This window comes from Meriones unguiculatus, chromosome 1, assembly GCF_030254825.1.
Source record: "Meriones unguiculatus strain TT.TT164.6M chromosome 1, Bangor_MerUng_6.1, whole genome shotgun sequence".
NCBI lineage: Eukaryota > Metazoa > Chordata > Mammalia > Rodentia > Muridae > Meriones > Meriones unguiculatus.
In genome coordinates, this window is record NC_083349.1 from 1,255,712 (window position 1) to 1,273,355 (window position 17,644).

Here is a 17,644-nt window from a genome sequence, read left to right on the forward strand (position 1 = left end):
CCAGGTTTCAATTCCCGCCGCACGCAGGTGCAGGCCGGCCCCGCCCACCCCCGCTTCAAGGCCTTTCAGTGGGAGGAGCTGCTCTCAGTCGCCCGTCTTAGGAAGACAGAGGGGGGCCTGGCAGTCGACGTGCTCCCGGGGGGCGGGGCCGGCAGACTGGGCGCGAGCGGATTGGCCGGGGGCGTGGCCCCGAGGCTTGGCCCCGCCCAGGCCCTCGCAGGGTTCCTGGCCCGAGGGACCCGAGGGACGCGCCGGTCGCCCGGGCTTCGCAGCTATGGCGCCTCGGGGCCGCGCCCAGTCCCCGGTTTGCCGGCGGAGTCTTAGCTCTTTCCTCCGCTCACTCTGACCGTGAGGAGCCGCGCGGCTCCGAGGGAGCGGGGAACGCGGCCGGCGACGGGGACCATGCGGAGCGGCCCGGTCCGCTGGGCGGACGGCGGGCGGCGGCGCGGCACCTGCTGAGAGCAGAGGGAGCGGCCCGGCGCTGAGGTGCGGCGGAGGCTGCTCGGCGCCTCGGCCATGTCGCTGCTCTGCGTGCGGGGTGAGTGTGCGGCCCGCGCGCCCGCGCGCCCGCGCTTCTGGCAGCGCCCAGCCGCCGCCTCTCCCGAACTTCGCTCGGAACCGCGTGGGTTCCGGCGGGCGGACGCGTGCCCAGCCTCTGCTCGCTCTCCTGCAGCGCACCGCGCCTTCTCTTTCTGGCGGCGGTGAGACAGTGCTGTCCGGCCAGCCAGAGGCTGTAGCCGGTGAGGCGGGCCGCCGAGAGTGGGCACCTGCGCGTGGTGCCTGTCCGGGGCGGGCCGCCTCGCACGCTTCTCCCTGCGCTGGCCGCGTTGGGGCACAGCTGTCAGCATCCCTTCCAGTTTATTTCTTGATTTGCATCTTACGGTTGTCCCATCCCTGGCTCTTTCCCTGAACCTCAGCCTGTGTGTAGGCTAAAATTATTTTCACATACCACTTTGAAGAAGGATGTGCTGCTGGCTTCTCTCCTGTGGGCGCAGAACGTGGAGATACGATTTTATTTTAGCTTCCGTCCCTTTCTCCGAGGACACTTGTTTCATCCAGGAAGGGATGCGTTTGTGTGGTGGTCTGTTTTTGGTAACTGCAGTCTTGTTATGTATCCCAGGCTGCTTTTGAACTCACTGTGTAGTTCAGGCTGGCTTGGAAGTGGTGATCTAACCTCACCTTCTGAGCCCTGGGATTACAGGAAGCTTTTTATAAAACTAGAGCTTTGGAGTTTAAGTCACATGAGGTACAGTGCTCCGGACTTAGCTCTATGTGAGTAGAGACTGTGTTGCTGGCTTTTGTAGTATTCTGAGTGCCAAACTCCGTAGAAATTTTGAATGAATGCAAGAACTGTGATTTTATAGAGATTAACTGGTTAGAAAAAGTAGGGTTTGGATTGCTGATTGAATTTGATCTTGGAAAATTCAAATTACGAACCAGTCATGTCTGGGATATGGTGGGATAAGGTGGCTTGATTGTGAGAGCACGTTTATCTACTACAGCCTTCACAGAGCCTTTTCCTGTCACGTTTTGCTGGGTAGCTGAGAGTTCATGTTTCTTTTGGCTGTGCAGATTAGAAGCATTGTTGTTTGTGATCTCTGATTACAGTGTTTCCCCCAGCAGCTGGCAAATGGACCTGCTTTGGGCTGTCCTCTTCCACTGTTTCATTAAATCTGACTAACCCCAAATAGGATTTGGTTATTTCCGGGGATTATGGGAGATAGGTTTTTTTTTTCTTCTTTAGTGGTTGATTTTTCATTAATGAGAATTTTGCTTTGGTTTTAGGGACGCATTTTCTCTCAGCAGCTGGGAGTCTATTTATTCCTTCAGATCCTTGCTGTGCACTAGCAGGATTTGGGAGAGGCTGGATTTGGAAATGCCTCTTGGACAGTTTATTAATTCCCTGCTACCACACTATACAGAGGTAGACCTTACAAAAGACTCTTCAGGGACACTTTTAAATCAGAACTTACTTATCTGTATTTAAATAACCAGAAGAGGAGCTGCTGCTATTCTTACTTGCTTTAATCAGTAAGCTTTCATTGTCTGGAAATTCTGCTATTTAGACTGTTGCTGTGTCTGTCTGTCTCTCCCTTCCTCTTCCCAGCCTCAGTCCAAGTCAGTCCTCTTACCTCCCAGATTCTGGGATTACAGGTTTGTGCTTCCATGCCTGTTTTGCTTCTTGTTTGTTTGCTGGGCTTTTTTTTTTTTTTTAAGATTTATTTATTTATTTTCTGCATATGAATGCTCCATTTTCACACACACCAGAAGAAGGAAACAGATTCCATTACAGATGGTTGTGAGCCACCATGGTTGTTGGGAATTGAACTCAGGACCTGTTGGCAGAGTAGTCAGTGCTCTTAACCGCTGAGCCATCTGTCCAGCTGTTAGCTGGAATTTGAACTCAGTCCAGCATGCACTTAAATAGTGATCTATATCCTTAGCTCCTCTTTGCTTGTTTTGGAAGGATGGGTTGTGAGGGTGGGCAGGGTCTCCTTTGTGGCCCTGGCCTTCAGAGTGCTGGGATTGACAGTGTGAGCTATTACACCTGACAAAAACGAAATCTTTTACAGTGGCATTCTTTGCATTATATTTTGACAGCTGGGGTTTGCTGTTCTGCCCCCCACCCCCATAATATCTCCTTTTTGTAGTCTGTAATAGCTAGAACTCATTATGTGGCCCAGGCTGGTCTTGAACTGGTGCTGTTTTGTTGCCATTCTGCACCCCCCCCCATAATGTCTCTTTTTTGTAGTCTGTAATAGCTAGAACTTATGTGGCCCAGGCTGGTTTTGAACTGGTGATGATCCTCCTGCCTTAGTCTCTAATTACTGGGATTTGCTGTACCTGTTGCACAAACATTTATTTCCAGAATTTGGGAGGCAGAGGCAGGCAGGTCTCTGAGTTTCAGGCCAGCGGGTGGGTACATAATGACTCCTTGTCTCAAAAATAAGCAAACAAAATCAAAACAACTCCACAAGCAAGTGCTGGAATTACAGATGTGCCCCCCACCCCCAGCTGAGAGCAGGAATGTTATTGGTAGTCAGCGATACTTTCTAACCACTCAATTTCAGTTCTGGAATGGAACTGGGTTAGAAACTTTTTCAGCCTGGTATGGTGGCACATGCTTTTAATTCCAGCACCTGGAAGACCAAGGCAATTGGATCTCAGTTTGAGGCCTAAAGCTGGTGTTTGCTACTTAATGGGTTCCTTTTTCTTCTACCCTTCTCCACCCTTTTAACCCCCTAACACTAGAGAGAGAAAAAAGGATAGAAGGAAAGGCAGCATTATCATTAGACTACTTCCTGCTGTTTAGGGGCATCCTTTGGGGCAAGTTTGATCTTTGCTGTCAGGATATCTAATTTTTTCTCCTTGTTTCTTTGCACATGATCACTTGACAAACTGCAACTAACGGCATCCAACCACCAACCAGCCACCCACCTATTGGGGCTCTGGCATTCATATCTCCTCTGAAAAGTCTCCAGAATTCCAAATGGCATACTCACAGAAACTCTGCAGCTGGCAAAACCAAGCCTCTGCCAGAGCATGAAGCAGATCATAGTCGGCTGCTGTGAAGCAGCACCAGAGCCCCACACCTGGGATTAAAACAAAAACATGTTCCCGTAATATTTCTGGGTTCTTAAAAGAAATCAAAATCACACACTTCTCACTACAGAGGCAACCTTACTCTACAAAGCAAGGTTCAGTACAGCTAGGGTTACAAAGAGAACAAAAGAAAAGAAAAAAGAAAAGAAAATACCCTTTTTCTTTTTTTTTTTTTAAAGATTTATTTTATTTATTTATTACATATACAGTGTTCTGCCTGCATACCAGCAGAGGGCACCAGATCTCATTATAGATGGTTGTGAGCCACCATGTGGTTGCTGGGAATTGAACGCAGGACCCTTGGAAGAGCAGCCAGTGCTCTTACCCTCTGAGCCATCTCTCCAGCCCTGGAAAATACCCTTTTTCATGTAGTTAAGTTCAGTCAGTAGTTAACTTGATTTCTAAATTGACAAATTGTGGGTTTTTTGCTTTTATTGTTTTGCCTTTACCTTTATGCATTTGTGCGAGACAGGCTCACACACCCTTGCATTCCTTGTCCTCCAGCCTTTACCTCCTAAGTGCTGGCCAAATTGTTTTTGATCTCACTATCCCCAAATCATGTAGAATTTGTTTCCATCTCCAGCCATTCAGCAACGCCTTATTTCCCACAGGTTAAAGGCCCAGTATCTTCACCCCAGTGTGCTTCCTCACATGCTTTCTTCTCTTTAAAATTTTATTATCTTTGGATATGTATGCATGTTTTGCCTGCGTGTATGTCTGTGTGCCACATCTGTGCCCGATGCTCTCGGAGACCAGAGGAGGCCTTGGATTTCCTGGAACTGGAATTACAGATGGGTGCTGGGAGTTGAACCCTCGTTTTTGGAAGAGTAGTCAATCCTCTTTTAAATTTTTTTCATAATTTATTCATTATATATCCTGATTGAAGCCTCCTCCCTTAGCTCCCCCCACCCAGTCAATCCTCTTAACTGATGAGTTATTGCCTCAGTTCCTAAAAATTATTTAGTGTGTGTGTGTTTGGAGGTTCAGGACATTTTTTTTGGAGGTCAGATGACAACTAGCTGGTGTCAGTTCTTTCCTTCCACCCTGTGGGTTCTGGAGATGGAGGTCTGGTTGTTAGGCTTGGCAGCAAGTGCCTTTGCCTACTAAGCCATCTGGCTGGCCACTACTTTCCTTTTTGATCCATACATCCATACATATATACGTGTGTATACATACATATGTGTGTGTACATGTGGGTATGTACACACATGTATGTATGTATATATTTAAGGATTTCTTTTCTGTTTTTTGGTTGCTGTTTTTTCGAGACAGGGTTTCTCAGTGGCCCTTGCTGTCCTAGAAGTAACTCCATATACCAGGCTGGCCTCAAATTCAGAGATGCCTGTCTCCTGAGTGCTGGGATTAAAAGGCAAGGTGTGCCTCATCACTGCCCAGTCAAAATTATTTACTTTCAGTTATGTGTGCATGTATGACTGGGGGGTATGCTCACCTGTAAACACAGATGCCCGTAGAATCCAGAAGGGACAGTGGATGCTCTGGAGCTAGAGTTTCAGGAGGGTGAGACACCCTGTGTGGTGCTGGGAACTGAACTCGGGTCCTCTGCTGCGGTGTTTGCAGTAACTGCCAGACCATCTCTTGGGAGATGACACATTTCCCAGTGTGTTGCTCTTTGACTTTATCATTCCTGCATCTGCTTTGTTCTGTGCTTGCACCTTCTAACAGACTTACATTTTCTATTTATCAAAAATATATTCTTCCTTTCACAGTTTAAAGTCTGTCTCTGTGGCTGAAAAAAACCTGGAGTGACCTTTTTCTCCTTTCAACCTCAGAGAACTTGTGGTGTGGACAGCAGCCCAAATTTGGCAGGAAATCAGATACCTTGGCCATGATCTTGTGTTTTTACACTTAATGTGTTTGGACAGAGGAGACAACATTGGTCAGATCAGCCTGGAATTGTCTCACCTGGAGTAGTCCCTGTGTAGGTGTAAGAGGTACACTGAAAACCTAGACTGAGGGGCTGGAGAGGTAGCTCAGTAGTAAAGAGCACTTGATAATGCTCTTGCGAAGAGCCCGGGTTCAATTCTCAGCACCACATGGCAGCTTACAACCATCTGTAACTCCACTTCCAGGGGACATAGTGTCCTTTCCTGCCCTCTGTGGCCTCCAGTATGCATGAGATGCAGGCATACATGCAGGAAAACATGACTACATATAAAATAAAAATAATTCTTAAAAACAAACAAACAAACAAACAAACAGGGAGGCAGAGGTAGGCAGATTTCTGTGAGTTTGAAACCATCCTGGTCTACAAAGTGAGTCCAGGACAGCCAGCCAGGACTACACAGAGACACCCTGTCTTGAAAAAAAGAAAGAAGGAAAGAAAGAAGGAAAGACAGAGAGAGAGAAAGAGTAAGAGAGAGAAAAAGAGAAAGAAAGAAAGAAAGAAAGAAAGAAAGAAAGAAAGATAGAAAGATGTTCATAATCCTGGAGAAGATGGAGCCGTGCATGCTGCAGCACAAGTTCCCGTTCTGCTTCTGGGCAAGGAGTGTTTTGCTGGTGTGGACATCCGGTCCTGTGAAGGGTGGTGGCCATGTGGCCCAAATGAACGCTATCCAACAGTCTGTCTCCAAAGCTCTGGTGGCTTATTACCAAAAGTATGTGGATGAAGCCTCTAAGAAGGTCAGAGATATTGTCATCCAGTATGATTGGACCATGTTTGTATTCCCCCCCTCCATCACTGTGAGTCTAAAAAGTTCAGAGGTCCTGGCGCCCATGCTCGATAGCAGAAATCCTACCCATAAGCCCACCTCAGGGATCAGGGTTAACTTTGTAACAAACATCCTGGGATTTTAATGTAAAAAATCTCCTAGACTGAGGGGATTATTGTTATGATTGAAGAGTGGTTAGACTAGACTAATAAACAGTGTAGACGTCATTGGATAACATGGGAAGTTTAATTGTGAGTAGATTTAAGGGGAAAAAGGATCATAATAGATGAAAATAGTTTAAAAGTTCTTCTAGATCAATAGAAATAATAGGATAAACAAACAGGATAGAACCTTTTTAGATAAAGAATGTCAAGAAAAGGATAGACCCAAGATAAATGTGCTTGTGGTTAATAGTAGGGGATTTTTATCAGGTGGTGGCTCATTCCTGTAATCTAGCACTTGAGAAGTAGAGGCAGAGAGATCAAGTCCATGATCAGCCTGGGTTCTGTGAAGGAGCTGGAGAGGTGGCTCAGCAGTTAAGAGCACTGGCTGCTCTTCCTAGAGGTTCTGAGTTCAATTCCCAGCAACCACATAGTGGCTCACAACCACTATGCCTTTTTCTGTCATGCAGGCACACATGCAAATAAAGCATTCATAAGCATAAATAAGTAAACCTTAAAGTAATAATGATAATAGTAAATAAGTAAATGAATAAATAATAAAAATTATACAGAATTTTATTTTAGTTTAACATAAAGAAGACCTTTGGGCTGGAGTTCTGGTTGAGTGGTAGAGCTTTTGCCTAGCAGTACCAGTCCCTGCAAACACCCCAAACTGAAAACAAAGCCCAAATGAAGAATGTTGACAGCTAAGGTCCCTCTCTCTTTCTCTCTCTTTTTCTTTCTTTCTTTCTTTTTTTTTTTTTTGAGCCAGTGTTTCTTTGTGTAGCTTTGGCTGTCCTGGAGCAGTAAGCTCTGTAGAACAGGCTGGCCTCAAACTCAGTCTCTTGAGTGCTGGGATTAAAGGCAAGGTGTGCACTACCCCCACCAGGCAACATAATAGTTTCTGGAATATTCAAGTCTACCTGGGTGGTAGTAAGAAGAGAATAAAAATCTCCATGGTTTTCTCACTGTCACCAGAAGTCGTTGCCTTTGTGTTGGGAACTGAACGCTGCCCGCTAAGCTTGAGCTGCGCCCCTGAGCTGCACCTGAAACCTTGCTCTGCGTTTATAAGATAACTGATATGCACGGCTAAACACTCAAATAGTTGAAAGGTAAATCAAGGGCATTTTTAACTTTAGTAGCAGTTATTGCTTACTGTTTTGTGTATATTCAAGAAAATTTCATCATGTGAATTCTTTTGACATACAGCCATGTATAGATGGTGTTATGTAGCTCAGGCAGATCTCAGACTTGCTTTGTAGGTAAGAGTGACCTTGAACTTATGACCCTTCTGCTTCTGCCTCTCAAGTGGTGGTATCACCATGTCACCATGCCAGGCTCCGTATGAGTGTATAGGTTATGTGTAATTAAATGCACATAGTATTCCACATTTGAACCTAGGGCCTCATGTATGCTAGGTAAATTTCTCTACCACTAAGCTACATATGTGAGTCATGAATATAAATTTTTTTTTTTTTTTTTGTGACAGGTCACTGTGTAGTCCTTGTTGGCCTAGAACTCACCTGTGTAGATTAGGCTGGCCTTTAATTTGTAGGGGCTCTTCTGATTGCTACAGTTACAGGCAAATGCTGCCTTATTCAGCTTACGTGATTGTTCTAAGTATCTGGAGAGCACGCCACACATGCTCCTACTTTAAACAGTCTATTGGTGGATATTTAGGATTTTTAAAAAAAGGTTTATTATGTATACAGTGTTCTGTCTGCATGTACACCTGCACACCAGAAGAGGACACCAGATCTCACTATAGATGGTTTGAGCCACCATGTGGTGGCTGGAAATTGAACTCAGGACCTTTGGAAAAGCAGCTAGTGCTCTTAAGCTCTGAGCCATCTCTCCAGACTGATATTTTTTTTAAAGTTTCTTATCACAACTTGTTAGCATTTTTTGTTAGGCTTATAGCTCTACAGTCTGGTTTTTACCTGAATCTCCCGTGTGGTTTGCTGGTTGTAGTTTTCCTTGGAACGATAATTATACTCAAGTGGATCCAGCAGGAACCAAAATGGCTCAGTGCCTCTTGGATGTGGGTCTTCTGATGCAGGCAGGTCCTTCGTCAGCAGGAATGACTTTGTGCTGACCTAAAGGACCAGAGAGGACTGGAAAATGACCCCGCAGATAAAAGCACAAGCCACCAAACTCGAGGAGAGGTGGGATGGACCCTGCATGTTGGACTCTGGCCTCCACGTGTCGTGCTCGGTGGCACGAAGACAAGTATCATAAAATTAAAAAAATTCATCCTTCCGAGTTTGGCTTGTTTCACATGTTCTTTTCAGTTTTAAAAATTACTTATTTATTTAAAAAAGGTTTATTTATTGTTTTTCTGTGAATGCATAGGTGCCTACATGAGATTATATATATCATATGTGTACAGGAGCCCAAGGAGACCAGAACAGAGTATCAGATCCCTAGAATGGGAGTCATAGGTGGCTGTGAGCCATCATGTAGTGCTGGAGCTGAACCCCAGTCCTCTGCAGTAAGCACCACTGAGCCATCTCTTCAGTCTATGTTAAAAAAAAAAAAAAAAAAAAAAAAAAAAAAACTTAAAAATAGGCAACACGTGCAGCAAGGTGCTTTGGTGTCACCTCTGCCGCAAATAGTTGAGTGAATAAATGCTTTTAAAAATTCGGGCTTGGCTGTAGCTCTTTGGCAGAGTTCCTGTATTTGGGCTCTGGAGTCATCCTTGCACTACAGTTTTTCCCATATTGCACATGTATTTTTTAATTTTTTTGCTGACCCCCAGTGCTGGGATTACAGGCATGTGCCAGCCATATCCAGCTTACTTCCATTTTTGAAGTAAAACCAAGCAATGTTTTTAGTAATGTTAAATGGACATAATTGATTTGTGTTACAACTTGCTCTTAAATAACTTATGATTTATTGTCACTAAGTAGTCATTCCATTAATCTAAAGGATACTGAGGGGAAACTCGTAGACGGTTAACTTTGATGGCTTAAATACTCAGAGGACACTCACAATCAGTATGTGTCCATTCTACTCAGGGAGGCCCCAAAGATAAATGTTCATTTCTAGCCACTCTGGCTAGTAGGAATGATTTTGATGTTTACATGAATAGGGATAGATTGCTGAAACATTTATTTTTCCCTTGACATTATTGTCATCTACTTCATCTAATTTCTTATGTGTTTTCATCACATTTGAATGCTGGTAATCCCTGCTCTTGAGAGCAGAGTTGCTATTGGATTCCTTTTACATAACTAAAGCACCGGGAAATTGATAGTGCCTGGTCCTTTCCAGTACCAGGCAGCAGTGAAGGCGGAAAGGTCCAGCTTCCTCCAATGTGGCTGGGGTCATAAACTTGTGTAAGCAGTAACTCTGTAACTTCTTAGGTTGGTTGGCTTGTTTGTGATAGTCTCATGTTCTGAAGGCAGGTCCTAAAGTCCTGATCCTCCTGCCTCCAATTTCCAAATATTGGCTTAATTTCTTTGTTTCTAAAAGTGTGGATTCTCTGAGATTTGGGCTCTTTAGGCAGATATGCTAAACATATGTATAAAATGTCTCCCAAACCTAAGGAATTATTCGTTAAATTCTGTTTACTTGTGCTGTGTGTTTCAGACTTTGCTGCAAGTTTGTTTAAAGTTTGGGCTGTGTATAATTTGTAAATATTTGTTGAGCACTAGTTCTGTGTTTGATTGTGATACAAATTTATATTAGATAAGAGGCCATAGATTCTACCTGGGTTTTAAAAATGTGTTCCTAGCTGAGTGTAGTAGCGAATGCCAGGAGGCAAAGGGACAAAGGCAGGAAGCCTGCCTGAGCTACTTAGCAAGATCCTGTCTTAGAACAAAAGCAGGGGCCTTTGAGATGGCTCAGAAGTCAAAAGCCTGATGACTATGGCCCTGCAGTTGATCCCTGGAACCTATGGTAAAAAGAGAGAACTGAGTCCCAAAAGTTGTCCTCTTCTGTGTGTATGCTTCCTGTGTGCGCATGCACACCCCCCTCAATGATAGATTAAAAGTAAAATAACCATTGAGAAAAAAAAAGATGAAGATGTCACCATATAAATGCAAAGAATACACTTAGGACTGTTAAGTCTGAATTAGGATAAGTAAAACAATGTAAATTTTTCCTGTAGTAGGGAAATAACCCTCCTCCCTGTGCCCCCGCCCCCAAGCGTGGTTTCTCTGTGTAGCCTTGGCTGTCCTGGAACTCTGTAGACCTGGAACTCACAGAGATCCACCTGCCTCTGTCTCCCAAATGCTGGGATTAAAGGCGTACGCCATTGCTGCCCTGCTCTGTACTGTCTTTATTTTTTTTTTAATTTATTTATTTATTTATTTTTTTTTGGTACAGTTTATTCGCTTTGTACACTGAGCTACCTTGGGCTCTACTTCTGTGCAGGGGTTCTAGGTTATCTCCACGCATGGCCCTTGTTTGGAGTATCAGTCTCAGAAAAGATCCCTGTGCCAGATTTTTTGATTCTGTTGGTCTTCTTGTGGAGCTCCTGTCCCCTCCAGGTCTTTCTATCTCCCCCTTCTTTCATAAGATTCCCTGCACTCTGCCCAAAGTTTGGCCATGAGTCTCAACATATGTTTTGATACCCTGTTGGGTAGAGTCTTTCAGAGGCCCTCTGTGATAGGCTCCTGTCCCGTTCCGTTTTTTCCCTATTCTGATGTCTGTCTCAGGCAAATGGTGGGATCTAGAAAAGATCATCCTGAGTGAGGTATCCCAGAAGCAGAAAGACACAAATGGTATATATGCACTTGTAAGTGGATATTAGACATATAATATAGGATAATCATACTAAAATCTGTACACCTAAGGAAACTAATCAAGAAGGAGGACCCTGGGTAAGATGTTCAATCTTCATTCAGAAAGGCAAATGTACTGTCTTTTAAAAGCTTGTTTTGTTGTTTTCAGTCCTGAAGGTTGAAGTTGGCTCCTTACACTTGCTAGACAAGTGCACTGTCATTAAGCTACATCTGTAGCCCTTTTTTCTAATTTTTTTTTTTTTTTTTTTTTTTTGAGACAGGGTCTAGCTTTATTTACAGGCTGGCATCCAGAGTGCTAAGAGTATACACACACAGAAGCCCTCCTGACTAAAGCAGGACTCAGTAAATGTGGGAGACGTTAGCCAGTGCTTCCACTCACTGCATACAACAATATGCTCCAGGCCACATCTCACTGGGATATACCTTGGCTTTTTGATGTATTAGCCTGGTGAAGGAAGTGTGGGGTGGATGGAGGTGGGCACGTGACTGAGGTAATTATAAATGGGGTAATTTAGGTTAACTAAAGTTTTTCTCTCCCACTGTGTTGCCTAGTGTGGTCCAGGGCTTTCAGCTGTCTGCGTCAGCCTCATGAGTGCTGGAATTATAGTTGAGCTGAGCATCCACATACCCACGTGTTGTTTGGTTTCGCTTTTTACAATACTACACGTTGAACCCAGGGCCTCCCGCATGGAAGCTACATGCTCTATCACAGTTATACTCCAACACGTTCTAAACTTAAAAACCTGTATTTTATGTGTGTGAGTATGCACGCCTGTACATGGTGTGTATAGAGGTCAGGAGTTGCTTCCCTCCTTCCAAAAGGATGTCCTGAGTTTGAACTCAGATTTTTAGTCTCTCATGGAAAGCAATTTTGCCTGCCTTGCCATTTTGCTCACCTTTAACTTTTTTTTAAAAAATAAATGTTTTTATTAACATATCAATTATACAGAATAATGGGTTTCATGTTTTTCAACATCCCGAGCCCCTGTTATGCTCTCTTGTCCTTCTACCACTCTTTCTAATCCCTATGGCCTTCTTCCTACTCTCATCTTTTGTGGTTGTTACTCAGTAATATTCCAGTGAAGAAAATGAATGCCCCATAAACTGCTAAATGTAAAATCAAGGGAGGGTTTGGGTTCCGTGAACCTCTTCTTCTATAACTGGATGTTGACAGGCAGATGTAGTGCAGATAATCACAGCTGCTGTAAGTTCCAGAGTGAGCTTACTTCCATGGCATGCATGGAAGTCAGTGTTCCACACTGTTCCCGGAGTTCTTTTAGTATAAGGAAAAAAAAAGTGTATATATATATATATATATCATATATATATTATATATATATATTTCTTTTGCTGCCTCTTCTATGATATTCCCTGAGCTTTTAAGGAAGTGAAATGGATACCATTTATGGAGTCAAGTTATTTACCCCTGGCACTTTGACCACTTGTGCATTTCTTCAATCACTGAGAACATCTGCAGAAAGAGGCTGACAGCATCATGAATATACAGACATAAACATAGTTATTTAGAAGGCATTGAAAGGCCCTTTTTATTTATTTATTTTTGGACTGGGTCTTGGTAAATTGTTTAGGCTGTCCAACTTATGGTCCTCTTGCTTCAGTTTCTTACATAATTGGGATTACATTTATCTATTTATTTGAAACAAGGTCCCACTATGTAGCCCAGGTAGACCTTGAACTTCTGCCCCTCAGTCTCTTGAGCAGCTAGATTACATCCTTGTTACTCCAGGTCTAGCTATATGATGTTTCCTGATGAGATTTTAACTACCATAGAAAAGCTGTGAAATCAGTCACTCCCATCTCCTACCTCTGACTCAGTCTCATGTCATCCAGACTGGCCTTGAATTCAGTAAGTAGCTGAGAATGACCTCGTGCTACTGATCTTTCTGCCTCCTCCTCCTCCTCCTCCAATGCTGCATGCTCCATTTCTGGCTTTTTTTTTTTAATGATTTATGTATTTATATAGGTGTTTTGTTTGCATGTGTGTCTGCACACTAGAAGAGGGCATCTCCTCATGGACTACAGTTATAGATGGTTGTGAATCACCATGTGGCTGCTAGGAATTGAACTCAGGACCTTTGGAAGAGCAGTTGGTGCTCTTAACTGCTGAGCTCTATCTCCAGCCCCTGTTTGTATATTTATAAAGACAGTCTTACTGTCTGGACCGGAACATACAGAGATCCTTCTTCCTTTACCTTCATAGTACTAAGATAAAGGCATGTACCACCATGCCCAACTCTTTTTTTTTTTTTTTTGAGACAGGGTTTTCTGTGTAGCCTTGGCTGGTCTTGAACTGATAGAGATCTGCTTGCCTCTGCCTCCCAAGCGCTGAGATGTGTGCCACCGCTACTCAGTGACTTATGTTTTATTAAACATTAGTTTACTGCTGTGTGTATGTGTGTATACATGCACGTGTGTGATTATGTGTGCATGTGGTTGAAGGCTAGAGGTGATTCTCTGGTGGTGTTTCTTAGGACGGATGGCCGCCTTATTTTCTGAGTCACTTGCTTGCATCAGAGGTTTTCTTATTAGGCTTGCCTTGCTGGTCAGCAAGCCCCAGGGATTCTCCTGTCTCTGCCTCTCCAGTACTGGGAGGCATGCCATCATGCCTGGCTTTTCTACGTTGGTGCTGAGGATCAAACTCAAATTCCTGTATTTATACGGCAGGCATTTCATAAACTGGCTTTTTTGTCTTGTTTTTAAAGGTCTGTTATTTTTAATTCTATATTTGTCGGCTTGTGAGCACAAGCACACACAGTTGCCCATGGAGACCGGAACAGAGCATCAGATCCTGAGTTCCTGGTGGCTCTCGTCCTTTGCATTCTAAAATGCTACGCCATCTCCCCAGGCCCCTTGGCATTTAAAGTGTACTTATTGTGATGCTGGAAATCAGACCCAGGGACTTTCCTGTTAAAGAGCTCTATCGCTGAGCCATAGTCCCCGGGCCAGGACCCTTCCACCTCCTGTAGCCTAAGTTCTTCTGGAACTCAAATTTGTTGTAATCCTTCTGTCCTAGCTTCATAAGTACAAAGATTACAGGTGTGACTACACCTAGCTTTGTGAAATTTACTTTTTTGTTTTCCTCAGGGCTTTAAAAATTTTCCTTTTGGGGGGTGGAGAGATGGCTCAGTGGTTAAGAGCACCATCTGCTCTTCCAAAGGACCTGGGTTCAATTCCCAGCACCCACATGGCAGCTCACAACTGTCTGCAATACCAGTTCCAAGAGATCTGACACCTTTACAGTAATGCACATAAAATAAAGTTAAATAAATTCTTACATTTTTCTTTTGTATACAGTATTTAGATCTAGCTGTATGAGGAAGGCTATAAGCCAGCTTTGCATTTCCTGTTTTGTTGTTATCCGTTCTGTGATTCCTAGGAAATGTGATACAAATTTAGTCATTAGGTTTTTTTTTTTTCTTGAGACAGTATCCCATCTACCCCAGGTTAGTCTTGAGCTCACTATGCAACTAAGGATGACCTTGACCTTATGATTTCCTGAGTGCTGTTATTATAAGCATGTGCCAGCCGGGTTATGCGTCATTAGGGATTAAACACCAAGCTGCTTGCATACTAGGTAAGTACTTTAACAGCTGAGATACATCCCTAGACTCATGTTAAATTTATGTTTAACTTAACAACTTTTAATTTATCCTTTAGTGACAATGTAATGATCTTTCTCAAGTCTCCACAAGCAACTCTCCTGGTTAGCTTGAGCTGTCAACAGAGTTATTTGAGAGAGTCTCAGTTGAGGGATTGCCTTAATCAAATTAACCTATATTGAAGTTGGCTATATTTTCTTGACTTTCAATTGATGTAGGAGGGCCCAGCCCACTGTGGATGGTGCTATCCATAGGCAGGGGCTCAAGCTAAGTAGGTAGGCTAAGTAGCCTACCTCTGTGGCCTCTGCTTCATTTCTCTGGCTTGTCTCAAAAGGTATACTGTGACCTAGAAACTTAAGAGGAATTAAACTTTTCCCCTCAAGTTGCTCTTTGGCCAAGTGGATCATTACAGCAACAGAAAATCTAACTGGAACAGCAACTGGATGTGTAGGAGAGGTCTGTAGATCAAAGGAAAAAGAAGCAGGTTTCTGTGCTGGTGAGTTCCACAGTGATGTTGTTAAAGAGTAGAAATTCAATAGTTTGTGTTAGGGTATATTTATGAAAATCATTTCTCCCAAAGAATAGGGAGAAATCATAGAAATAGGGAAAGCAATTCTTAGTCTTTAGGAAGTACAGGTTTTCAGAAAATGTCTTCTTCTTGTTGCTACTTCTTTCTGTCCATTAAGTGCTTACTTGCTATTGTGATTAGACATATACACCCATGAATTATGTTGGGTTATTTCTCTTGCAGCTGTTTTTTTGTTTTTTTTTTTTGTTGTTGTATATGATATTGCCTTGTAAATGATGCTGAGCAGAAAGAGGCTAAAGGGCAGTGAGCGAGGAAGATGTGGTTAGCAACCATGAAGGGTGGCACTTGCACACTAGGGAGGTAAATACTTGTGTATAATTGAATTGAGTCCTAAATAAGGAAAAAAACCAAAATACTATCAGATAGCTTATAGAACAGGGAATTCTAAAGAGTGATTAGAGGATAGAGATGAATGATAGTGATTAATATTAAGAAAATAAGAGTTTTAGAGTTTGGGTTTTAGAAGTAGAGTTTCATTAGTGTGAGGGCAGCGTCATATTCCAGTACTTGAGTATTTGGGAAATGAGCACATAGAATGAACAAGAATAGGATAGTTAGAAGTTTTACAAGGAAAAGAATGGCTCAGAATAGTCCTAAGAAAGAAGAAATTTTAGAGTTTGGAGCCTGAAGAGGTAAGGGGCTGAGGACTCTGTCCACTGGTAGAGGGCTTTCTTGGCATGCACAAGGCAATGGGGATTGATCCTCAAAGCCTTAAGAGCATGGGGTGGGGGACAAAGGTGCAGTGAGATGGGAACAAGGAACAATGGTAACTACGTCAAGTGGGATAGAAGATTGTCAGTTGGTAAGAATGTGATGGTAATGGTTTAGAGACTGAGAAAAGTACAGAGGGTTTCATTCATCCATTTTTTTTTTTTTTTTTTTTTTACCCCAACGTGTGTTTTGTGCTAGGCACTTGGGGCAGAAGAGGGAAATATCTGTTACTCTTGTAGGAGTTCTGCTAAAGGCTGACAATGTGAGAGCAGACATTAAGCAAACCAATGTTACACAAACTAGTACATGAGTACAGCTGTGTGCTGGTGAGGCACTTACTATCAAGTCTGATGATCTGAGTTTGATCTCTGGAGCCCATGCAAATGTAGATAACTGACTTTCAAGTTGTCCTTCTATGTGGGTGCCTGACATGCACTCTCTCAAACTCAACAGCAGCAGCAGGAGCAATAAAACCACACTAAAATTACAACTAGGAAAAAGACCGATGTATGCTGTAGGCCACATGTTGTTATCAGAACAAATGCTAGGGAAAGTTGTCAACTTAGATTGAAGAAACCTTTCCTAATAAAGCTAGGATGCTGTAGGTGAGAAGAAATACTATTTGTAAAGAAAGAACCTACCAGGTGGTGGAGCACACACCTTTGATCCCAGCACTTGGGAGGCAGAGGCAGGTGGATCTCTTGAGTTCAAGGCCAGCCTGGTCTACAGAGTGAGTCCAGGACAGCCAGGGCTACACAGAGAAACCCTGTCTCAGGAAAAACAAACAAAAAAAGAAAGAAAAGAAAGAAAAGAAAAAAGAAGCTGAAAGCAAGCAAGGATAGTGTGCAAAGAAGAGAAAAGATGCATTTAAATGAGGCAAGGGAGATAAGGAAGGCCCAGCTATTATAACTGTGTAAGGCTACAGGAAGCATGAGATGTTAGTCGAAATAAGGTACAAAAGAGAGACAGATCAGTCAGTAAAGTCTTTGCCCTGTAAGAAGGAGGGTCTGATTTCTATCCCTATTACCCGTGGGGGAATGGAAATCTGGAGTATGGTGGTACACACTGTTTCCAGCATTGCAGAGCGGGAAGTAGGCAGATCCCCGAGGGTCACTGGCCAGCCAGCCTGCCCAGCCTGGTTGGTGAGTTCCAGGACAGTGAGAGACCTTGTCTCAGAAAAATAAAAGTAAAGGTAGATTGGGAAATGGCACCAAGGCTGTCCTCTGACACACATACTTGCATGTGCACACCCGTACACATGCACACACTCATATTGAGGGAAGCGCAGAGGACACAAGTTTGTGAGCTGAAGTACTGGATTTATTTGAATCCCTAGGTGTGATTACTTGCCCCCATAGGACACACAAACACAAATCAAAGCAGACTGTCTCCAGGTTTGGTAGAGCATGCCTATAGCCCCAGTCTCACACTTGGGAGGTGGAGGCAGAAAGATCAGGGGTTCAAGGTCATCCTTTGCTATATAGTGAGTTTGAGGCCAGCCTGTTTCCAAAAACCAACAAAACACAACACTGAGGAGAACACA

At 43.5% G+C, this 17,644-nt stretch overlaps 1 protein-coding gene across 7 annotated transcripts in view; it reads left to right on the top strand.

The window, feature by feature from the left end:
- Nucleotides 1-227: 227 nt before the first annotated feature.
- The window catches only part of Unc13b (unc-13 homolog B), a 209,801-nt gene continuing 192,384 nt past the window's right edge, over nt 228-17,644 (top strand). For 5 of the 7 annotated variants that reach the window (XM_060378444.1, XM_021634448.2, XM_060378439.1 and 2 more), the window contains exon 1: nt 237-538. In XM_060378444.1, the coding sequence (XP_060234427.1) occupies nt 517-538 (22 nt within the window). In that variant the 5' untranslated portion in view covers nt 237-516. Of the gene's footprint in view, nt 539-17,644 lie in introns of all 7 variants that reach the window. The other 2 variants (XM_060378463.1, XM_060378471.1) reach the window with 2 other exon arrangements.